The 25,545-nt window shown below is 40.2% G+C and overlaps 1 protein-coding gene across 1 annotated transcript in view; it reads right to left on the reverse strand.

The window, feature by feature from the left end:
• The window catches only part of LOC138827156 (zinc finger protein 585A-like), a 76,543-nt gene that overhangs the window by 40,220 nt on the left and 10,778 nt on the right, over positions 1–25,545 (reverse strand). The window contains 4 exon segments of the mRNA XM_070022637.1: positions 17,318–18,496; positions 20,122–20,211; positions 20,933–21,059; positions 24,882–24,940. Of these exon segments, the coding sequence (XP_069878738.1) occupies positions 17,318–18,496; positions 20,122–20,211; positions 20,933–21,059; positions 24,882–24,940 (1,455 nt within the window).

Below are 25,545 nucleotides of genomic sequence, written 5' to 3' on the forward strand. Positions count from 1 at the left end.
GTGCTTTTCTGCTTCTTTCCTTTAGGGCTTCCCAGAATTGACCAGGTTTGTTCATTTAGGATGGAGATTCCTATTCATAGGGTGCTCTGCTTCAAACATTGCTAGCCTTCATTCGTAAAAATACAGGCCCAGTACTCACTACTCCAATATCCCATGTACAACTGTCTCTAGAAACAGGATCATGTACAAACACTTGGGAACTCAAGCCAGGAAAATAAAAAATCAAGCCAAACAGATTAAAACATCTCTAAGAGAAACAACACAGAAGCCCCAAATACAACTGCAGTGTAAGAGGACTCAGGCAGGCACACACCTCACAATTTCACTTGAATTCTTCCTATACGCCTTACATCTGGGCAAAGCAAATAAAGTCATGTGGGTTAATAGAAGAATCCCGTGGTCTTGGAGTACAAATGCACAGCTCTTGGGCTCTCCTCGTCTGGAACTAGCTTGCTCTCAGACATTTGGAAACCAGGTTCTTGCATCTGAAGGCCCAGAGGCTAATGGCAGCACAAACTCCTGAACTTCAAGCAAATTATCAACCCCAGACTGGAGAAAAGCATGGAGAGGGAAGTAGGCACTTTGGCTCAAGTATAAAGCTCTCCCTCTGAGCTGAGGAGCTCAGGAATGCTGCTTGCAGGCCCAAAGTTCATGCCCCACCAAACAAACAGAAACAGAAAAACAAACAGAAACCCATGGAGGGGAGACTCCCGCGGCAATCGCACAGTTCCTACCTGACATCAGTTCCAAACCTCAGATTCCTTCAAGTTACAGCTCCCAAGCTCCACTGCACAGAGCTGAGCACCGGCCTCCTGGCTCCCACCTATGGAAGGCCAAACTGTACTTCAGGGCACTTCCAGCAGCAAGGCAAAGGAAAGAATCCGGAAGAGGCAGACTTAAAATGCCCATGGTGGGCGGGGAGACTCATGCGCAAAAGGTTCTTCTGCCCCACACCTACACTCCAAAAAACAAAAACAACCCAGGACTTTCAAAGAAAATATCCTCCATGGAGACTACAATTCCCACAATGCTCGGTGCCACCCTGCTACATACCTGGGAACAAGTGTGTTTGTGTGCATTGGGACTTTTCTCTCTCTGCTATGGGAGCTAAGTTTCTTTTTGAAAACCACTGTGTTTCTCCCGAAATACTGTAAGACCAATCAGAACATGGAAATATATGTGGAGAATTGGATACATTGGCTTTTGGGGTCTTAGTTCTAATAATGAAATTGAGGTTATGAGACTGCATTGCTTATACCTTTCTTTTTGCTCAATGCCTGCCTTCTGCTGAATGTAAATTATATCTCAATTTGGCCTTAATTTGTTTAATACATCCCCTCTCACTTTACAAAGGTACTCACAGACACTAAACTTATACCTGTGTCATTTCCCATTGCTGCAATATATACACTGGCATAAAATAGCAAGATTGTTAAGTATATATGCAGCAAAATCCTTGTGTTGATTTGGATTTCGCAAAATCTAACAATTTTCCAGGAACTCCTCAATTCTATCTATTCAATCAAAAGGAGTTTTTGGTTGTTTCTGAGTTTTGCTTTTCATTGAAGAGTTTTTGTTTTGTTTTTTTTTTGTTGTTGTTCTTTCCTTTTGCTCTTGGTCCTGTGGCTTGAACTCACAGCTTAGGTACTGTCTGTGAGCTTTTGCTATGCTCTACTTGCATTTCCTTTAATAATTTTCTAAGGTAACTAGTGAAATGATTCCTCATAGGATTCTTAAGAACATAGCAAATCACCTCCATTTCCCTACAAAGAGAGTAGTTTGTGGGTGGGGTGGGTCAGGATGAATGCAGGTGGGATATTAGAGTGAAGTTTAGGATAGGTCAATGTTGATGTGAAGCTTAATCACTTGCAAACCAGTCTGTTTTTGTCTTTTCATTTTGCATGTGAAAAACTCTTTAGAATTCTTACCTCTTCTCGGATCCTAAAAGTTCCTCTCAGTAGCTTTAGGCTACATATCTAGGGAACCTCAGACTAGTCTTCTCAGACCTTATCCATTAAACTGTGGAATAAATCTTTTGTCTCCTGCCACAATCCCAGCAGAGCACAAGCAAGGCTCTGAGAGCAAATAGGATGATAATTATGGAGACAGAGAGATGGCTGATGGCACAATTCTGCTATATTTCTCAAATGCTTGTGTAATATTGGTCTAGACCCAGTGTGCCCAAAAGTGCAAACAGCACACATCTTTCCTCATTCTATTTCAATCCATCTTTTCCACCAAAGCCTCCCTTCACTTAAACCCTAGGCCAAAAAGCTAGAACACACACTTCCTCAAACCAAGAAAGGGCAAGGATTTGCAGCCCTGAGGGTGGGAGTCAATGGCCCTGAAGCCTTTCTTCTCATTTTGCCTGCACCTGCAGGCACCCCAGGGTCTGCAACAGTCTCCCTCTTTCTTATTCAAGATACTATACCAGTCTTAAGGGCTTATGGTGATATTTGGTGATCCTTTAATTACAACATAATTGGGAAGGATTCGATTGGAAACTTTCATGCCTAATTTTTGTTCTCCAGTGTATGGGCTTTCTATGTCTCTATAATGGAACTGAACTATTCCTCATGAAAATGGGAAACAAAGGGCATATTTGGATGTATATACATCAACTTAAAGCACTTCTAACAATATAAAGAAAAACTAATTTAGTTCTGTAAAAGTAAATTCCTGAGAGGCAAGGAGAAAAGGATCAGGAAAAACTGGGGTGATTCCAAGACTACTTGTGAAGTGTAGTTTTCATTGTTGAGGTCTACATTTATGATGCAAGTATTTATTCTTTTATCCTTTTTTTTTGGGGGGGGGTCGGTCATGGCACTTGTACTCTGAGCCTGGGAACCATCTGAGCTCTTCAGCTCAAGGCAAGTAAGTACTCTACCAGGTGAGCCACAGCACCACTTCTAGATTTCTGCTGGTCACTGGAGTGTCTCACACATGTTGCTGCCGAGGCTGACTCTGAACCGGGATCCTCAGGTTTCAGCCTTTTGAATAGCTAGGATTACAGACATGAGGCACCAGTCCCCAGCTTGCATTTCTTGTGTTTTATGTCCCAACTCTGAGGCTTGAACTCAGTGCCTGGACACTGTCCCTGAACTTCTTTTGCTCAAGACTAGCACCCTACTACTTGAGCCACAATTCCACATGCTGCATTTTCCGTGTATGTGGTACTGAGGATTTCAACCCAGGGCTTCATGCCCTGGTAAGCACTGTACCACTGTACCACTGCTGGGGCTACCCAAAATACCAGCAGTGCCCCGGAAGGGCAAGGGGGTTATACTTGAAGAGACAGAGAAGGCCAATGGTAAATCTCTCTTTGTTCCAGCAACAACCTTAGCTATAGACACTTTCTATATCTGTCCAATGGTTGCATCACATTGTTCTAGGACTCAACGTGGGAGCATGTGCAGACCCTATGCATCCTTCTCCATTCTAGTTCAATCTTTGTCCACCAAACAACGATAGGTATGCCCACAGGCCCAGAAGCTAAAAGGAACACTCCCTCCTAGGAAAAGGGCAAGTACTTATAGCCCTGAAGGTTGGAGTCAGTGGTTGTGGGGCTTTTGCTCACACCTTGCCAGTTCCTGGTACCTCTTGGTCTGCAACATCTCCCCCTTCTTTATTTTGTAAATTGAGCAAGTGTCTATCAGCCTGAACCTGGAAAAAGCAGCAGATCTTACATCTCAGGAAGAAAGGAAGAAAAAGTAATACCAAAACAAGAAATAGGAAAATGCCTAAGAAATGGTAAAAGGAGTGCTATTTCCCAGGTTGAATCCCTGCAGGTAATGGAGAACTGATGCAGTTAAGTCTGCATGATAGAGTGACCAATACCAGATATCTGACCCTGAAGCTACATAATGTCTAAGCTTAAAGGATCAGAGGGCTAGATTCCTCAAATATGTCACTGGATATTGGCCCAAATCATATTTCCATCATATTTAAGAGGGATAACACAGATGTACTGACCATTAGCATGACACATCATTTTTAACTGGATCTTTAGCAGTTCTACCTGATTATCAACATACATCATTGCTGTTTCCAAACCATAAAACATATCACAATCATCTTATCTTTGCCCACCTGCATCCCAGTGCACCAGAAATATATCAAGCTAAAGTATTAACATGTTGTACTGTATATATGGTTTGGGTAAGTGTCACAGAAGGTCACAGAAGAAGCACTAGCAAGAATAGTTAGTGTAGCAGTAATGCTGGCAACCAAATTCCCCAAAAATCTGCAGCAATGGCTAAGAGCACTCTGAACCTCAATAGGAAACATACCCAAACTTACAATACCATCATGGTTCTATCAACTGAACAGGCAACATAAGTTAAGGTGATTGCATAGTAGTCTCAAAGGATTTATGCAGTTAATGAGAACACAATTGTTCCTGCAAGTGGCATGAAAGACCACCCCACCCTTGAAAGCCATACCCAGCTCAACTACCACCATGTATGGATATATAACATAAGCTTGCACAGTAAATGATACAAAACCATTAAACAGAACAGGTCTCTGAAACAGAGGTATGGGATGTAGAGAGGCATTCATCCAAATAGGCCTCAAGGCAGCAGCCAGTACCAGATGTCAGGGTGAGTTTGTCCACACAGGCTGACAAACATGGGGGCCAGCAAGGTACTACTGATCACGTCACTCCTCTGAGACCAGTCCTGCAGTGCACACTGGGAGACTCCCACCACCAGAACAGTGGACAAGATGTAAAATCCACAGGCTCTCCATAATCCACAAGCCCCCCATGGTGGTGGATCATCGCAACCACAGGAATCTATAGGCATAATGGAACCCAAGGGGGATGCACCACATCTCCTGCCAAAGGAATTCTAATAGTGTTATGTATAAGCTCCATCTTTATCCATTGTTCACCTTTTCCTCCAGAGGAAGTCAGAACCATAATCTATCCCTGAATACCTTACCATACTTGTAAGTTCTACCTCAGGATCTGCAACAGTAAATAATTGAGATCAATGAAGGAAGAGGATATAATATTTGTCTCCCAAATAATGAGACTTACGTCTGTGAGCAATGAACAATTCAAAAATAATGTAGGAAGTAAATTCTATTTATACTAGTACAATAAACATGATACTTAGAAATGAATGTTTGAAAAATATAACCTTACAATGAAAACTATGGGACACAGCTAATCTAGGAAGCACCCATTTATACCTGATCCTTATCTCCTTGCCTCTCAGGAACTTACTTTTCACTTTTACAGAAAGAAAGAATTATTTTTCCTTCATATTTTATAGGTGCTCCTAAGTTGACATCTATACATCCAAATGTGCCTCACGATCTCCATTTTCATTAGGAATGGGTCATGTCCACAAAAAGAGGTATGGAGAACCCATACACTGGAGGACTGAATATCAGGCATGAATATTTCCTACACAATCCTTCCCAATCATGATGTAGGAAAGGATCATCAACAATCACAATGAACTCTTAGGAGACAAGCTTAGGATCTCTGATAGGAGGGAGGGAGGCAAAAGATTTATTCCACAGTGTAATGGATACAGTCTGGGAAGACAAGTCTGATGTCCCCTAGATATGTAGCCTAGAGTTGCTGGCAGAAACTTCTAGTACAGAGAAGAGGTAGAAAATCAAAACAAAATAGGATATGCAAAACAGAAAAGTAAAAACAGACTGGTTTGGAGGAAGTGATCAAGCTTCACATGAGTATAGACCTACCCCAAACCCTATCCGTACCCACATTCACCCTGATCTCCCTAGACAACCATTTCTTGAACAGTCTTGGAGGGGGAGTACCATTTTCTAAGAAACCCCTGGGAGGAAACTTTTCACTAGTTCCCTGAAGCAATTAATAAAAGAAAGGCAAGTAGAGCACAGCAAATGCTCACAGACAGTGCCCAAGCTCTTAGTTCAAACCACAGGAAAACAAAAGGAGTGAAAAAAACTTTTAAAGGAAAGTCAAATTTCAGACACAAATAACCAAAAACCCCTTAAAATTTCATAGATGGAATTTGGGAGTTTCTGGGAAAGTAATGAGTAGATTTTGTCAAATCCATTTAATTCAAAGATTATAAAGTATATATATCTTAAAATTCTGCTATTTTATCCAAGTATATATATATATTATAATACATATATATATATATACATATGTGTGTATGTGTGTGTATATATATATATATATATATATATATATATATATATATATATATATTAGAGCAGGGGAAATGATCCCAGAATCAATCAGTTAATTGCCTGTAAATACCTGATCGTGTGGGTTGAACTCTGGGCCTGAGCACTATTCCTGAGCTCTGCAGCTCAAGGTGAGCCCTTCCATAAGACAACTTCCATTTTTCTTTTTTTTTTTTTTGGTCGGTCGTGGGGCTTGAACTCTGGGCCTGGGCACTGTCCCTCAGCTCTTCAGTTCAAAGCGAGCCTCTACCACTTGAGCTACAGCGCCACTTCCGGTTTTCACGGTCTCTCCTGCCGGGGCTGGCTTTGAACCGCGATCCTCAGATCTCAGCCTCCTGAGTAGCTAGGATTACAGGCGTGAGCCACCAGCGCCCGGCCATTTTTCTGATGGTTAATTAGAAATAAAGCTCATGAACTTTCCTGCCCAAGCTGGCTTTGTACCACCATCCTCAGATCTCAGCCTCCTGAGTACCTAGGATTACAGGCATGAGCCACTGGCGCAAAGCTACAAATACCTTTTTAAAGTGAGAGGGGGAGATATTCAAAATTTTAAGGCAAAACAGAGACATAATTTACATTCAGCAGAACGTACTTTTTGAATAAAAACAAAAACAATGTATTCTCATAACCTCAATTACATTAATAGAACTAAGAATTAAAAAGCCAAATTATGTAATGAGCCCAATATATTTCTATTTTTTGGTTTGTTTTACAATGTTTCAGGAGGTAAACTGATTTTTCAAGAAGAAACTCACCTTAGTTCCCGCAGCTGAGAGAGAAAGGTCCCCATGCATCCTTGCACACTTAGGACCAAGTGTCTTGTGCCAGTCAAAACCCTGTAACAGGCCCACTTCCTCTAGGTGAATTGTGCATCGCATTCTGGGAATTGTAGTTTCTATCCGGGCATAGATCCTTTGAAAGTGTGTGTGGGCGGGGGAGGGGCGAGGGGAAGAGGGACCAGCGCCTCCTTGCCCACTGTTGGTGTTTTTAGTTTGCAAATTCAGGTTTCTTTCCCTTTGCCTTGCTGCTGGAAGTGCTCTGAAGTACAGGTTGGCACTCCATAGTCAGAGCCAAGAGGTAGAAGCCCAGCTTCTCTTTTTCAAGGGAACTTGGGAGCTGTAACTGGAAGCGATCTGAGGCTCCTAGCCAAAGTCTGCCCTTCCCGTCTTTCCCGTCTGGGGTGGATAATATTTACGGGCTCATGGGTTTGTATTGCCATTAGCACTTGTTCCTTCAAGTGCCAGAATGTGGTTCAAAAACCTCTGATTTTCGAGACAAGGAGAGTCAGGAGTTGTGCGTTTATACTCCTAAACCTAGAGATTCTGGTACTCACCCATGTGACTTTATAAACTTGCTTTTTGTGAATTGAAGCCAATGAATGGTAAACATTCCTTGAAAATATCTTATATAAACATAGTGATCGTCTTTTCATCCTCTGCACTTCCTATGGCTTTTGAAACTTTAAAAATATTGCTGGCAAGCCGGGCGCTGGTGGCTCATGCCTGTAATCCTAGCTACTCAGGAGGCTGAGATCTGAGGATCGTGGTTCAAAGCCAGCGCGGGCAGGAGAGACTGTGAGACTCCTATCTCCAATAAACCACCAGAAAACGGGAAGTGGCGCTGTAGCTCAAGTGGTAGAGCGCTGGCCTTGAGCTGAAGAGCTGAGGGACAGCGCCCAGGCCCAGAGTTCAAGCCCCACGACTGACAAAAAAAAAAAAAATTGCTGGCATCTGGGCACTGGTGGCTCAAGGCTGTAATCATAGCTACTCAGGATGCTGAGATTTGAGGATGGCTGTTCAAAGCCAGCTTGTGCAGGAAAGTCCATGAAACTCTTATCTCCAATAAACCACCAGAAAACCAGAAGTGGTGGTGTAGCTCAAGTGGCAGAGTGCTATATCCATCTTTGAGCTGAAGAGCTGAGGGACAGCACTCGGGCACAGAGTTCAAGCTCCATTAAAAAGCTCCGAGCCGGGCGCTGGTGGCTCACGCCTGTAATCCGAGCTACTCAGGAGGCTCAGATCTGAGGATCGCAGTTCAAAGCCAGCCCGGGCAGGAGAGACTGTGAGACTCCTATCTCCAATAAACCAACAGAAAACGGGAAGTGGCGCTGTAGCTCAAGTGGTAGAGGGCTCGCCTTGAGCTGAAGAGCTGAGGGACAGCGCCCAGGCCCAGAGTTCAAGCCCCACGACCGACCAAAAAAAAAAAGCTCCGATTAAAAAGAAAAATGTTGCTGGCACAGATATAGTCCACGTTATGTGTTTGTTCTTCACAAATTACAATTTCTCCATTAAGATAATTAGCCTATTTTACATCACTTAAAATGAGAGAGCCTGGCTGGGCACGTGGTTTCAGTAGTTGAGTGCTTGTCTTGCATGAATAAGGTCCTGGGTTTGATTCCTCAGAACCACATAAGCAGAAAAAAGCCAGCAGTGCACTGTGGCTCAGTTGGCAGAGTGTTAGCTTTGAGCTTAGGAGCTGAAAGACAGTGCCCAGGCTCAGAGTTCAGGCTCCCCAACTGACAAAAAAAAAAAAAAAATGAGAGAGAGACTTCCTATACACGTATTCCAAAAACATTTGTTAAAACCTAATTTGAATACAATACAATGCCCTTTTACTATGTATGCTTGTCCTGATTCTTGAACTCAATGTCTGGAAACTGACCATGAAGTTATTGGGTTCAAAGATAATGTTCTACCACTGAAGCCACATCTCCACTTCCAGTGACTATGGGTACTTTATTGGAGATAAGACTCAGACTTTCATATCTCCCTGGCTTTAGCCTGTGATCCTTGTAGGATTCCTTCATGTCCATCCCAGGGGACCACAAGCAGGCACAGGAGAAAGATTATTATAAGGTTTATTAGAGGGACCATATTTCCCAGTCTTAGAGGGAGCACATGCATCTGTCCCTATTCAGGAAGCAACAGGATCTGGGGGGGGGGGCAGGAAGTTGCATGCTTAGGTGGGTCTGAGTGAGACAGGGAGTGGCCAGCTGTCTGGGGGAACTCTAGGGCTGGGAGGAGCTCAGATCTGGGTGGAGCTGAGGAGCAAAGGTGGGGATAATACTAACATTCCTCAGATCTCAGCCTCCTGATTGCAGGCATGAGTCACCACCATGTAGCTTCACTAGCTTTATTTCTCTCTTTCTCTCTCTCATTGTCTATTTTTTCTCTGTCTCTGTTTCTCCTTCATTCTCTCAGTTTCACTTTCCTCCATTTGTCTCTTAATTTTTCTTTTCTTCAAATGGTTTATCTGGGAAGTAGTTTTTCTTACTGATCAGTTTTCTTTTGGTGACATGGCTCTTAGAATTGATATTTTTCTTACTCAATATACAGGAATATTGTTGCTAAACATAAAATAATTTGAGTTTCCCAGATTCTCTTATTTTTCTCTGATTTAACCTCATTTGATGTGGTTCCTGCAGTTTTACTTTTTCTTCTGGCTCTGTTTGAATATTTTCATTCACTGACAGTATAAGATAGAAGCTGGTTGTGAAAATAAACAATATAGTGACTATGGTTTTCATATCTGAAATATCACTAATGACAAAATCTGACATACATTTGCTAAGTAGTAAACTTTAATCTCAGGAACTTTTCTACTAAATAACATGTGTGGCAATGTATCATTAGGAATCTAGTGGGAGAAATGATTCAGAAATATGTGACACATTTGAGCAATAGTCAGTGAAAACATCTGCAAAACCTACAAGCAAGATGCACAGATTATAATAATTTGTATCTTTTGTCCATTTATGTTTGTTATTAATGCTATTTTTAGTGTGGTTCCAGCTAAACAGTTTGAGCATATTTTGAAGCAATTTCAGTTTGTTATTTCAGTATGTAAAATAGATACATATGTCACTCATATCTCTTCCTAGAATCCCAAATTTGATTTTTCCATATTCTTTTCAATGACAGGTCTTGTTTTGGAGTCCAGCAAGCTCTTGAACTTGTTTTGTAGCATAGGCTGGCACCTAATCCTTCCTGAGTTTCCTATGTTCAGGGAGTATATGTTTGTTCAAGGCTGTGTGTGGCTCCATTAGCTATTCTTATGCATACAGTTCACTGATAAAACACATGGCCACATTGTTGTGAGGCCATTCCATCCATCCATCTACACCAGTTTTCATCTTCCATCTGTGAAGCTGTATGATCATTGAATAGGCAGCCCCTGTTCCTCTCTATCCCAGTCTCTGGAATCATCCTACATTTGGCCTCTACAAGTTTGTTGATCCTTGGAAGCTCAGTAAGGGAAAACATACCGTGGCTGTTCCTTTATGTCTGGTGTTTTGTTTTGTTTTTGTTTTTTGCCAGTCATGAGGCCTGAACTCTGGGTCTGGGCGCTGTCCCTCAGTGATTCTGCTCAAGGCTAGCTCTTTACCACTGGAGCCACAACGCCACTTCTGGCTTTTTCTGCTTATGTGGTGCTGAGGAATCGAACCCAGGGCCTCATGCTTGCAAGGCATGCACTCTACCACTGAGCTACCTTCCCAGCCCCATGTCTGGTGTGTTTTATTTAGCTTATTTTATTTAACGTTCATCCCTGCCATAAAATGTAGTAAAATTTTCCTCCTTTGCCACACATTTATTGTTTCACATGCTTCGATGTTTTGCTTATTATGAGTAGATTTTGTGAAGAGATTCTCCAAGTATCTGTTCTACTTCCTGCTTTATCTTCTGTTGCGTACAAGTATAGAAGTCTTTAACCATGTTCCTATGTAGTTCTATATTTAGTTCTTTTCAGGACTCTTTGTATCATCTCTGATAGTTTTACATACATGAGAGAAATGCACCAGACTCACATTGTTTTCACATCTTTCCTAGCTTTTGTAAGACTTCGGATGGATTTTTGTTGTTTTTATTTAAAACTATGTCCTTATGAGCATGTGTAAAAGTTATTTTATTGTAATCCATTTAGAGATATATGCAAATATTTTCTCTCATACCATTCTTTTGCTTCTTTGTTGATAGTGCTTTTCAGTATACAAGGTTTTCATTGTAGGCACTTAATCTTGTGTGGTTTTGTATTTATTTTTTAAATTTTTGTTTATTTATTTACTTACTTATTGTCAGTCATTGGGCTTGAACTCTGGGCCTGAGCGCTGTCCCTGAGCTCTTCAGTTCAAGGCTAGCACTCTACCACAGCATCACTTCCAGTTTTCTGGTGGTTTATTGGAGTTTCACAGGTTTTCCTGCCCAGGCTGGCTTTGACCCATAATCTTCAGATTTCATCTTGCATCACAGGAGAGAAACCCTATGAATGTGATAAATGTGGAAAGTCTTTCAGACATAAGTCATCTCTCATTTTGCATCAGAGAACACAAACAGGAAAGAAACCTTATGAATGTAACAAATAGGGAAAATCTTTCAGACAGAAATCAGACCTCACTTTGCATGTAAGAATACACACACAGAGAGAGAAGCATTATGAATGTAATGAATGTGAAAAGGCTTTCAGACAGCAGTCAGACTTCACTTTGCATCCAAGAACACACATAGGAGAGAAGCCTTATGAATGTAACAAATGTGGAAAATCTTTCAAGTGGAAGTCCCACCTCAACAAATATATGAGAATTCACAGGAGAGAAATCCTATGAATGTAACAGGCATACGTGAATTCACACATGTCAGAAACCTTAGGAATGTAATAAAGTGTGGAAAGCACTCTCCTGGAAGAAAGCTCGGTTTGCATCAGAGCACACACATCAAAGAGAAGCCTTCTGAATGTAGCAAATGTTCAGTCTTCCCCCAGAAGGCACAGTTCAGGATTCATCTTTGAACGGACACAGGAGAAAAATCTTATGAATGAAACAAATGTGGAAAGTTTTTCAATAAAAAGTCATACCTCAGTTTGCATCAGCAAACAAACACAGGAGAGAAGTGTTACGAATGAAAGAAATGTGAAAAATCCTTCACCAAGAAGGCAAAGCTCAGTGTTTATAGAACATACGCAGGAGAGAAACCTTATAAATATTACAAATGTGACAATTCTTTGACCTGGAAGGCATACCTCAGTGTTCATCAGAGAACTGACTCAAATAAGAGTAAAGAAAATTAACAAATATAACAGATGCACAATGACTTTTAATCAGAAGTCAGTCCTCAGTGCCCCTGAGATCTGACACAGTAGGGATAAATGTATAACAAATGTATAATAAATGCATAAAAACAAATCCAGAAGTCACATCTCTACAGGTAACAGAGAGCTGAACACATGACAGAATCTCTTTAAATGTAAACATTAGAGGAAGGATTTCAAACAGAACTCTATCTTCAGCAAGCATGAAAGCACTCACTCATACAGAAACCCAATGTAGGAAACTGTCAGAAACTTCAGAGAGAAATCTTTCATGGCAGAGGTAAGCTAGGTGTAATGGGAACCATTCATTGCTCTTGGCACTCACTGAGTCATCTATAAGGAATGGTTTGTCAAGGTAATTTTATAATCTCTTCTCAGAAATAAGCACTTTGGCCCTTTGAGACTGAAGTCAGATCATCTCCAAGGTGGTTTGTGTAGTGATAGATGGGAAAAGACTGCCATGATATGAGCCAAGGATATGAAAGCATCGATTTCTCCACCACTCCACCGAAGTCTGCCACTGTATGTGTGGTCTATGCACTATAACACAAATGACTTACTACTTCCAGTTCAGTTTTTGAATGGAAAATCTGATGAAGATACCATTCCTTGTTTATTACAAAATGTGCACAGGAGTAAAATATTTCTCATCATCTTTTGTTCCCAAATTAGTTAATAAAACATTCAGTTAACATGGAAGGACACATTTGGGGGTACACACATTTTTGTGTGTGTGGGGGGTACAAGCTCTGAAACTTGAACTCAGAGCCTAAGCACTGTCTTCAAGCATTTTTGCTGAAGGCTAATCTACCATTTGAGCCACAACTGCACTTCTGGTTTCTTTGGTGGGCAAATAAAGACAAGAGTCTTAAGCATTTGGTTTTCAATGAGTAATCCCCAAATGACTTCAGTACTTACTTTAGATTTAATTAACATCTGATGATGACTCACTTCTGATTGATTGACAGTAAGCCCATTCTAACTGTGGATAATGTGAAGAGCCTATGTTTTCTCATTATTCTGGAGGCTGAATGTAAAGTTAGAAGGATGTATATTTCTCTACCCCCACTACTATCCCTTTCTCCAACTCTCTTCAGATTTTACCAAACCATTATTACGACATTGTTAGGGGCTGGGAAGGTGGCTCAGTGGTAGAGTGCTTGCCTTGCATGCATGAGGCCTTGGGTTTGATTCCTCAGCACCACATAAGCAGAAAAGGCCAAAAATGTTGCAGTGGCTCAAGTGATAGAGCGCTAGCCCCATGACCGCCAAAAAAAAAAAAAAGACTCCACAGAGCTCCCCTATGACCCATAAATCCCACTTTTGGGATCACAAACAAGACCACACTAAAGCTACCAGCACAACTATGTTTGTTGCAGCATTATTTACCATAGCTAAGATATGGAACCAACCCAGATGCCCCTCAGTAGATGAATGGATCAAGAAAATATGGGACATATACACAATGGAATTCTATGCCTCCATCAGAAAGAATGACATTGCCCCATTTGTTAGGAAATGCAGATTTGGAAAAATGTGTATTAAGTGAGGTAAGCCAGGCCCAAAGAAACATAGGTCCCATGGTTTTCCTTATTTGCAATATCTAGTATATGTCTAGAACAAGCAGAAAAGGTCAAAAGGTAAGTATATAGGAGCATATGAGATGTTAAGCAAAATGAACCCCAAGATAGTGACACAAGATGTTTTATCTTTGTTGCTGTTGTTCTTAATGTATTTACAATGTACTAAGTGATTTTTTTTTTGGTATGTTCTTCCCCCATGGTATTACCCCTGTTTTTTTCAACGTATTTGATTCTGGTGCCCTGCATCTTATATATACATTTTTCTAATTTGAGAAGGAAAATAACAAAATGCTGAAAGAATACAAGTTGATCCATTGTACCAATGAGATAAACAAGACACTATGTTGAAAATGAACTTTACAACTTTGGGCCAGGGGAGAGGAGTTGGGGCCAGAAGAGTTGGCAGGGAAAAACAAAGCAGGGGGTAACAATACTTGATACGAAATGTACTCATTACCTTACTCATGTAACTGTAACCCCTCTGTACAGTATCTTTACAATTATATATATATATATATATATATATATATATATATATATGATTTTTCTTTTGGGGACTAGGAAGGTGGCTCAGTGGTATAGAGCTCTTGCCTTGCATGCATGAGGCCCTGGGTTCAATTCCTCAGCACCGCATAAGCAAAAAGAAAAAAGCTGGAAGTGGCACTGTTGCTCAAGTGGTAGAGCACTAGCCTTGAGCTGAAGAGCTGAGGGACAGCGCCCAGGCCCAGAGTTCAGGCCCCACAACCGGACCCCCCCCCAAAAAAAAAGATTTTTCTTTTTAATCCTTTGGCCAAATTGATGTGAATGAGAATATGCTTTTGTATTTTTACCAGTGTGGCATGGGCTTGACCATCACAGAATGGTTAAGGGCAAAAGTCTTCACTGTGGGGAGTTCACATGAAACAGATCAGACATAGGAAGTGGTGACAGAAATCACAGGGTTGCAGCCTGATGCCCTGGATTTAAAAGAACGGTGGAATCTATACCATGTATAGATGATTCTGTGCCAAAGTCCCATATTTGATGTTGTGGAAATGTTACCTGTGCCTGTTAACCAAATTTACTAACCTTGGGGGAAAAAAGGTAAGCCTTCACTTGCTTCCTTTATGTGGTTAAATAATTTGCAGCTCATATGAATATCTGTTTCCTGTGATCTCAACCATGCTCTCAGGGAAGGGCAGAGCAAGAATTGAGAGATTTTTGAACACTTCCTCAGATTCCCAACACTCCTGAGTGATGGTAATGAGAAAAAAGTCTCATCAGGTGCTGAAATTAAGAGTTCCCTCAATGCTTGATTCCTTGCCTGATGTCATGGAATCTAGAGCCCAAAGCAAGTCTTAATCCCTTTCTTAAACCCTTCTGCAACAAAGGGATCCTGGAAAGACTGATGCTCTAGATTGCTTGAACCAGGGGAAGGTTCAAATCATTTCCATTCCTGAACAAAATTAGATCAGCTTCTGCATGATGAAGAGACTACTTGTGAAAATCCTCTCTAAACATATACTTGTTGTCAAAGGCTTCTAGGGGCCTTCATTATCAGTAAGTAGGTGACCCCATCTATGACCAGTGTTCTACTTGGCCCCCAAGACTGCTCAGAGCTCAGAACATCCTGAACCAATTGCCACTTGATGTTTGTGCCAATAATTTTTCTTTGACCAGCCCCAATGAGCACTTAAGCTAATTAATAGAGGCCTTGTGCCCTAGTAAACTGATGCTTGGAGGATGATGACTTTCTGTTGATTACTGAGCTGAGTTATCGAACAAGCCAGGGGGCCAGGACACATGAGAACAGGTATCTTCCTTCTCAAGTCCTCCTCCCCAATGAAGGACTCAGTCAGTCTTATCATCTTTAGGACAGGGGAACAGCAATTGATTTCCCATGTAAAGTTAGTGCCACAGTCCCTAACAGCACCAACCACTCAGAGGAACACCCAAGTTGTTTTTCCTCCACCACCCAGTGTCTACTACACTGTCCTGATGGCGCTACTCCCTCTGATCACTTCCCCAGTAGGGCCCTATTAACAGGGACTAAGATAGCAGTACAATCTCAGTACTATGCCCTGAAAACACACCTAAGTATCTGGATTTCCGTGTCTAACTTTCTCTATTTGGTTATCTACAGGAAGAAGATGATGTATAATTACTGTCTGATGAAATTCTATTACTATATCTGTTTTTCTTTTGTTTGCTTTTACTGGTTATTAGCCTTAAGTTCATGGCACTCTTCTTTGGCTTCTATTAGCCTTAAGTTCATGGCAGTCTTCTTTGGCTTCTATGGTAAAGCTTGGCACTCTACTCCACGTGCCACACCTCAAATTCTGACATTGTTCTATTTAGTATCACAAGTTCATTCATCTAATAAAGGCAGTGTATGTGTGATCCCTGTTATTTGTTCTCTTACAAGATGTTTACCAAAACTAAATTAGAAAAACTACAATACTTGAAATTGGGAAAAATATTTTCATAGCATAAAAATTGAGTAATGGAATTTTGTAACAAATTTAAAAAATAAAAATTGCAGAATTTTAAAACAGTGAGGAATATAGATTAACATTGAACAGTCATGTGTAGAAACAGCATTCAGATGCTCTGTATGAACATACTTTCCACAGCAACTCACATTTCCCATTTCTCATGACTAGACACGGGAACATGAGAATGTTCCAACCATTTAAATGTGAACCTCTTGACTGAGTATAAGGCAAGACTGTATCATCTCATAATCATGGCGAGAGGTCATCATGGAATGTTCACAATGAGCACCTGCCACTAGAGTTTGCCATGAACAGTTTTGTTTCAAAAAAATAAATCCTTCAACCACACATTATAATGTGTAACCAATGTAGCGTGCCATCATGACAATGAGCAGCATTCAAAATGTATTTTCATAGTGAAAATATCTGTTTGAATTAAGAATAAATGTGACATGTAAAATAAAAAGCTTTCTTGGCTGGGCACTGATGGCTCACGCCTGTAATCCTAGCTACTCAGGAGGCTGAGATCTGAAGATCACGGTTCAAAGGCAGCCCAGGCAGCAAAGTCCATGAGACTCTTATCTCCAATAAACCACTAGGAACCCAGAAGTGGCACTGTGGCTCAAGCGGTAGAGCGCTCATCTTGAGCTGAAGAGCCCAAAGACAGTGCCCAAGCCCAGAGTTCAAGCCCCAAGACTGACCAAAAAAATTTTTTTTCTTGATTTGAAATATCAATCTCACTAATTGGTAATTTATTTGATATACTCTTTCAAATACAGGCAAATAGATCAATAGATAGCGATATATATTTATGTCGCTTTGGAGTAAGCAGTAAGATTACGGTTCATTCATTGAATGCGGTGCTTTGTATAAGTGAGCACAAACTCACCCAGTCATTTGAAACCACGTAGACTCCTCTGTAACACCTGTCAATTTATCAGACCTTTGGCACAATCATTGGCTCCTTACATTCCTAAGATTTCTCACTAGTGTGAATTCTCTTATGCTTGATGAGGTGTGAATTCTGGGTAAAGCGCTTTCCACACCTGTTACATTCATAAGGTTTCTCTCCTGTGTGTATTCTCTGATGGATGTTAAGCTCTGTCTTCCGGGTGAAAGACTTTCCACACCTGTTACATTCATAAAGTTTTTCCCCAGTGTGTTTTTGCTGATGGACATTAAGATCTGCCCTCCGCATGAAACACTTTCCACACTTGACACATTCATAAGGCTTCTCTCCTGTGTGTGTTCTCTGATGGACAGTAAGGTTTGCCTTCTTGATGAAAGACTTTCCACACATGTTACATTCATAAGGTTTTTCTCCTGTGTGTGTTCTCTGATGATCAGTAAGGTGTGTCTTCCGGGTGAAAGATTTTCCACACACATTACATTCATAAGGTTTATCTCCTGTGTGTGTTCTCTGATGATCATTAAGGTGTGTCTTCCGGGTGAAATGCTTTCCACACCTGTTACATTCATAAGGTTTCTCTCCTGTGTGTGTTCTCCGATGGATAGTAAGTTGTGATGTCCAGGTGAAAAACATTCCACACCTGTTACATTCATAAGGTTTCTCTCCTGTGTGTCTTCTCTGATGCGAAGTGAGGTATGACTTCAGTCTGAAAAACATTCCACATTTGTCACATTCATAAGTTCTCTCTTCTGTGAGACTTCTCTGATACTGGTTGAGAGCTGACTTCTGGGTAGAATTTGTCCTACATCCTTCATATTGATAGGGTTTCTCTTCTGTTGGTGTTTGAGGTGGGAAAGTCAGATCTGACTTCTGAGACATAGATTTTTCACACTGGATATAATCATTGGACTTCTCTGCATATTTGCTATGGGGTTTTGCAAGGACAATTTCCTTACTGAAAGGGTTTTTACTTACATTATATGTACAAGGATTCTCTCTTGTGCACATTTTCTGATGTGTAGTGACTGTATGTCTTACAAAGAATGTTTTTCCACATCCAGTGCATTCAGGTGTTTTCCTCTGGCCCTGAAGTATTTCTTGGGCAAGGAGAGTAGACTTATATTGCTGCTCATCACTCAAATCAAAAGTTCTCATACTTTCTTCAACTGTGTTACTATTTTTGACAGCTACTTCACACAGACATTCACGTGGACTTTCCTGGAAGTTCTTAATCACATCCTCCATTTCTTGGACATCTAAAATGAGTCAGAGAAAAAAAAGACAAAAACATAAGACCAAAAATTCCTTAATGAGGGGGCTGGGAAGGTGGCTCAGTGGTAGAGTGCTTGCCTTGCATGCATGAGGCCCTGGGTTCGATTCCTCAGCACCACACAAGAAAAAAAGAAAAAAGCCGGAAGTGGTGCTGTGGCTCAAGTGGTAGAGCACTAGCCTTGAGCTGAAAAGCTGAGGGATAGCGCCCAGGCCCAGAGTTCAGGCCCCAATGACCGGACCCCCCCAAAAAAAATTCCTTAATGTAAAGGTAAAGACATTTTCTCCCATCCTATCTGTTAGAGACTTAAAATACCAAAGTATGGGGCTGGGAATATGTCTTAGTGTTAGAGTGCTTGCCTAGCATTCAAGAAGCCCTGGGTTTGGTTCCTCAGTACCACATAAACAGAAAAAACCAGAAGTGGCATTGTGACTCAAGCAATAGACTGCTAGTATTGAGCAAAAGAAGCTCAAAGACACTGCCCAGGCCTTGAGTTCAAGCCTCAGGACTGACAAAAACTGTATCAAAGTAGGAATAGCTTTATGAAAAATATAGTCTTCTGCCTAATACATTAATTAAGAAAGTAATAATGATATTTTACAATGGAAAATGTTTTTCTGTATTTCAGTTTTTTCTTCTTTTTATATCAGGAAAAATATTTACTCAACTACATACTGCTAGAGTTTTAAGCTGAGTATTTGCCCTCTGCCTTTAGTATTTTTGTGGTTGTGTTTTTCAAATATTGTTTTGTTTGACCATAGGGGAATACTGCTTTGTTTCCTTTTCTTTTCTTGAAAAATGTATTTTTCTACTTTGCTTTTCATCTATTAGGTGAGGCATATGAATAATTACTAGACTCAGAGACCATTAAGAGTATTTTATACATCCCCTTGCCTTTCACCTAAGCAGGAATGGTTTGTTTGTTTTTTTTAATTGTGAAGATGATGTACAGAGGAGTTACAGTTATATACTGTAGATAGTGAGTACATTTTTATGTCGGTTGTGGGGCCTGAACTTTGGGCCTGGGCGCTGTCCCTCAGCTCTTCAGATCAAGGCTAGCATTCTTCCACTTGAGCCACAGCACCACTTCCGGCTTTTTCTGCTTATGTGGTGCTGAGGAATCGAACCCAGGGCCTCATGCATGCAAGGCAAGCACTCTACCACTGAGCCACCTTCCCAGCCCCCTTAAGGAGCCTTTTTAGACTAAATGCGTTGCTTCTGAATCCCACCACTTCTGCCCACCACTGATAAGCTATTTTCCTTATTAAAGGACAGCAACTCTGGCATACTACTTATTTCCTCATACCAGCGCACTCCGAATTTCAAAGAAAATGAAATCTCATATTCTAAATTTCTCATTTTATTTTTTTGTTTCAGAGTAATTTCTACAAGGAGAAAGAGAATTGCTAACTTTAATTCTACTGCCACACAGAGTTCAATGTTTCCGTATAAATTCTGGATTCACAAGTCTTTTGAGACAAAGGATCACCTAGTTCTCTACCACACTCAGGACTCAGGGGAAGTAGGAACATTATTGCTCAGTACAATGCAAGATGAACTTACCAACCAAGCTCTCAATCCAACATCACTATGCAAGGTGTATTAACTCACTTGTGTAATTCTTGTCTGAGGCTTCTCCTATCCATGGTTCTGCACCTTCCTCCAGCTTGACAATCAAGTTAGGTTTAGGAACACAGGGCCCTGCTAATAAGAACCAGTGAAGAACTGTTGCTCATGCTGGGTCATCACTGCTATAAAAGTTCAGACATCCTATTCACAAGGTTGCTACTAAATCTTGTTTCTCATTCCTCACTGGATCCATAGTTAACTTGCCCCCAGCTTTGGATTTATTTTGCCAGTTATGTAGCTTGAATTCAGCTCTTTTGCTGAAGGCTAGCATTCTACCAATTTGAGCCCCAGCTCCACTTCCAGTTTTTAAGTGGTTAATTGGAGATATGTCTTGTGGGGTGTTTGCTGCCATTACTGGCTTCAAACTGAAATCCTGGATTTCAGCCGCCAGATTAGCTAGGATTAAAGGGATGAACCACTGCACCCAGTACCACACTTGAATAATAAATACCCACTTTCATCTAGTGAGTTCCAGATCATGCTTCCAATAGTTATATACATCCTACTCTACATTGTATATCCACCTACAACAAATCGTCTCAAGTGGGAAGACTGTCTTGTGTTAGCGGAACACAGTTTAGAACTTTTGTCACACTTCTTACTTGGCAGCTTGAAAAAAGAATACAAATGCCTCACGAGTTATATAATCAAGTTGAAGTTTTCCTGAAAAAGAAATGATACTTTGCATGGACTGGAACCTTCTATTCAAATACCAATGCAAGTTTGATAAATATTCAAATATCTACTGAAAACAAATCACTTGACCTAGAAAATGAATGGGACTTTTGCTCACCCAAGGACACCAGGTTGCTGTAGGTCTCCAGCATTACATCTCTATATAGGGTCCTCTGAACAAGGTCCAAGTCCTGCCACTCCTCCCAGCTGAAGTCCACAGCCACATCATCAAATGACACCAGTTTCTGTAATGGCACATTTCCATCAAGTAAAAATATGTGTTTGTGTGTATGTGTAGGTGTGTATGTATATGTGTGCATGTATGTGTGTATATATGTGTATGTGTGTATATATGTGTATGTGTGTATATATGTGTATGTGTGTGTGTGCCTTTAGTCATGAGAACATCAAGTCTGGAATTTCATTCTTCTACATGCATGTTTTTGTCTTAAATAGAGTATTTGGGGCTTGATGTATTATCTATACAATGCAAGAAAGAAAAATCAAAGTAGAAATGTTTGCTTAAAGAAACTAGCTAATTATTCATTTGGCCTTTATAAGATTTGGCACTGTGGCAAAACCCTAGCCTTGAGCTGAAGAGCTGGGGACAGTGCGCAGGCCAGAGTTCAAGCCCCACGACCATCAAAAAAAAAAAAAGTTAAGAGGCATGTGATCTAAGAAATATACAAGAAACTTTTAAAAGTTCAAATGAAATATAGTACTAATTTGTTCTGTAGAGACTAAAAGGAGGGATTTTTTTACTCCCATATCAAACCCATTACAAATGAAGACTGTACAGCAATTTTTCCAATCTAGCCATACTTGACAATACTAGAGGTGTAGGCTGACTAACACCAAAAATGGAAATATATCTGTAAGAAAGAAAATATCCTTCAATTCACAATTGGGCTGAGGCACTCTCCTAAAATGCAGATTGGAGACATTTTCAGGAAATGATACTTCATTAAAAACACACTGTATTTAAGAGTATTACAAGAAATTATTCTCCCCCAAGAGAACACCAAAAGGAGTCAACACAGATATAAAACAGTAAAAGTGCCATGTGCTGGTGGCTCACACCTGTAATCCTAGCTATTGAGGAGGATGAGATCTGAAGATTGCAGTTCAAAACCAGCCCAGGCAGGAAAGTCTGTAAGACTTTTTTTTTTGGGTCCGGCCGTGGGGCCTGAACTCTGGGCCTGGGCACTGTCCCTCAGCTCTTCAGCTCAAGGCTAGCGCTCTACCACTTGAGCCACAGCGCCACTTCCGGCTTTTTTCTTTTTGCTTATGTGGTGCTGAGGAATCGAACCCAGGGCCTCAAGCATGCAAGGCAAGTGCTCTATCACTGAGCCACCTTCCCAGCCCTCTGTGAGACTTTTAACTCCAACAAACCACAAGAAAACCAAAAGTGGTGCCGTGGCTCAAGTGGTAGAGCGCTGGCCTTGAGCTGAAGAGCTCAGGGACAGTGCCCATGCCTAGAGTTCAAGCTGCATTACCGACAAACAACAACAACAAAACCCAACAGTAAATGTTTAGGTAAGGATAAAGGAATGTATGAATGTATAGAACATACATTTTATGTAATTTCTCTAAAATGATTTGTGCAAGGAAAATGTAGCACGATATTCATTATTCATAGAGCATGAAAATTCAATATACAAACATATAAGTGTATTAAAAATAAAGTACATGGGCTAGGTAAATGGATCAATTGATATTGTACTTCCTGGGCAAATATGAGGGCCTGAGTTGAAAGAATTAATCCACCAAAAAAGAAACTAAAAGGTCAATAGTGTTAGGTTATTAATGGAATTATCTCACAGAAAAGTAACTATATTATATGATGTCATATGCTGGTACTGTGAGAATAATGTAAACTGTTAAGAGTACCTAGCAATAATACAGTGAGCATGTTAGTGTCCTTTGTCTACCATACAAATTAATCAGACTGGACAGGAAATTTATTTTCTTGCAGTTCCTGTATACAATTTTTTTTTGGGGGTCCGGTCATGGGGCCTGAACTCTGGGCCTGGGCACTATCCCTCAGCTCTTCAGCTCAAGGCTAGCACTCTACCACCGGAGCCACAGCACCACTTCCGGCTTTTTTTTTCTTTTTGCTTATGTGGTGCTGAGGAATCGAACCCAGGGCCTCAGGCATGCAAGGAAAGCGCTCTACCACTGAGCCACCTTCCCAGCCCTCCTGTATACAATTTTTGTGCATGGTTTACTTCTGCCAAAGCTCTATGCTTCAGTCCGAGGATGGCCTTTGTTCTGTACAAAAAAAATCTCTAATTACTTCTTTATGACGAACACAGTGTAACTATCAGACAAGATTACAGGTACTACATAACAGCCCTTTTAAAGGGATATATGGGCCTTGCATATTTATAAGTTGCACAGATGCAGTAAACCATAGAGCCAAAATATTTGAAAAAGTATGGCACCTGTATTAAACATTCAGTCTTTGAACAAACCATCATTATCCTATGAACAATTCAGTATAATAGCTATTTACATAGGATTTAAATTGTAATGGGTATGATAGGTGATTTACAGAGTAGAGAGGAATGCCTACAGGTTATATTAGAGGTGTTTTACAGTATATGGAAGGATGTGTGCAGGTTACATGGAAACAAAATAGGAAATAAGTATCATATGAGACAAACAGATAACAAATAGCAAAGTGGCCATCAAAATTAAACTGCATTAACACTGTAATATATAGTTAATATATAACGTACTGTCTGACTTGAACAGAAAGAAAAAACTCAATAAGCCTTTGAAAAAGACATATACAAAATATAGAGAAAGAAAGAAATGAATACAAAGATATCAGAAGTAAAAATCAATAATGGAAAACACAAATACTAATATGAAATGAAGCAAACATCAGCCCAAATTGTATGACCACCGATACAAACTATTCATAATAATATACAGAGCTGACATCTAGATAATAAAAGCTGTATGTTGAAACCCAAAGTCTCCAAAGCCATGTTTAAAAGGCCATAGAATTACAATTTCTTAAATCTACCATCCTGTGTAGCTACATTAACCATTCTTTGAACCACAATCTATGACTCTGCTTTCTGAGTAGCTATAATTACAAGTGTGAGCCATTCATGCCCGGCTCAATGGTCTATTTTTTACAAGTATCCATGGTAACTTTCCCTTTGTAAATTCAAGCAAATATGCTTGCCTGTGGAGACTCAGGGCCCAAGTGCTAGTGAGCCTTGGGATGCCCCGTTTCACCCTCTCTCTCTCAGTTTATGTCTGTGTTTGTGTGATTTTCTTTGGTTCCAGAATCCTGTAGAACTACCTCGGGTAGCAACAATTTCCCTCTATAATAAGCAAGAGAAATGTCAATTATTAAGAGCCCACATCAGCAAAGGTAAATTGATCAGTAAGAAAACTAGTTCCCAGATAAAGCATTTGAAGAAAAAAATGAGAAATATATGGAGGTAGAAGAACTGAGAAAGAGACAGAGAAAAACAAATAGAAAGAATGAAATAAAGAAACCTAGTAAGCAAGAAACAGAATGAATAGAGAAAATTTTAGAAAGAGTCTTGTGAAGACACCTTAGAACAAAACAGAGGAATTTCTAGAAGGCCATAGACTATATCATCAAATATAGCCTAAGTATCAAGTAAGATAAAGACCATGAAACAGTCCAAGAACTATGTATGGAGAGTAATTTATGTACATATAGCTACTCAGTCCCACAGAATATCAAACGTTGTGTGAGACCACACTGTTTCAGCAACTGTAGTAAAACTTTATTAAGAGCTTAATGTTACTCATGAGGATGGGATCTCTTGACAAGTTGCTAATGAACCTTCACCTTCCATGAGAAGTCACCTACTTTAAATCTCATAACTAATGTGACTCCTTTTTCTCACATCAGAAAAACTAAACAAACTGAAGATTTCATAATCTGCAAAATCTACAAGCCATTTTTAACTGATTTAGAAACATTTTCCTGAAGCTGAGTCTGTTTTTCAATCTTGGACACTCTTACGTTCATAAAATGGAATGTAAAACAAAGTGAGAAATGAAAAGCAACTCACCACAGATCCTTTCATTCTTTCTTGCTGTTGACAATGAACAGGAGATTCTGAAACTATGGCTGCAAGAGAAAGCAAGTGAGGTAGTCAGGAAAGAACCTGTGTGATTGTGCTCCAGATTTTCCTTCTCAAAACATTATACATGAGCTGGATAAGCATAAAGCCTTCTTGGGAAAGAATCTTGACTGTGTCAAGTAGAGCATTAAACTCTTTACTAAAGACGAATCCACAGTCCATTAGTATACGAGATAGTATAAACTCATTTCATTTCTTAGTTAATATACATATAGAACTGATAAACTAATGTTCCCACAAAAATAATTGAATAATTGAAACCAAAAGAACACATCATATCTTCACTAAAACTAGTTATTAGTGAAATACACTTAGAAACATATAAAATATTTTTTTAATTAATGAAAAGCTATCCTAGGACTCCATTGAGCATTTGTACTCTACCTCATTCATTTACAAATTTAAGCACCATGGACAGGGTGTATGTTATAATTCAGTATTTTTTACCCAAAAAATGTATACAGACCTATTTCTTATGTTATAATGTTTCACTAATTTTTATCAAATGGCATATTTCCCTGTACCCAAATACTCAGTGCACCCTGGTGCAATGACTTACAATTTGCCATTTAATCTGCTTTGGCCAAAGGGA

This window comes from Dipodomys merriami, unplaced genomic scaffold (assembly GCF_024711535.1).
Source record: "Dipodomys merriami isolate MVZ:Mamm:240054 unplaced genomic scaffold, mDipMer1.0.p SCAF_151, whole genome shotgun sequence".
In the NCBI taxonomy this organism is placed as follows: domain Eukaryota; kingdom Metazoa; phylum Chordata; class Mammalia; order Rodentia; family Heteromyidae; genus Dipodomys; species Dipodomys merriami.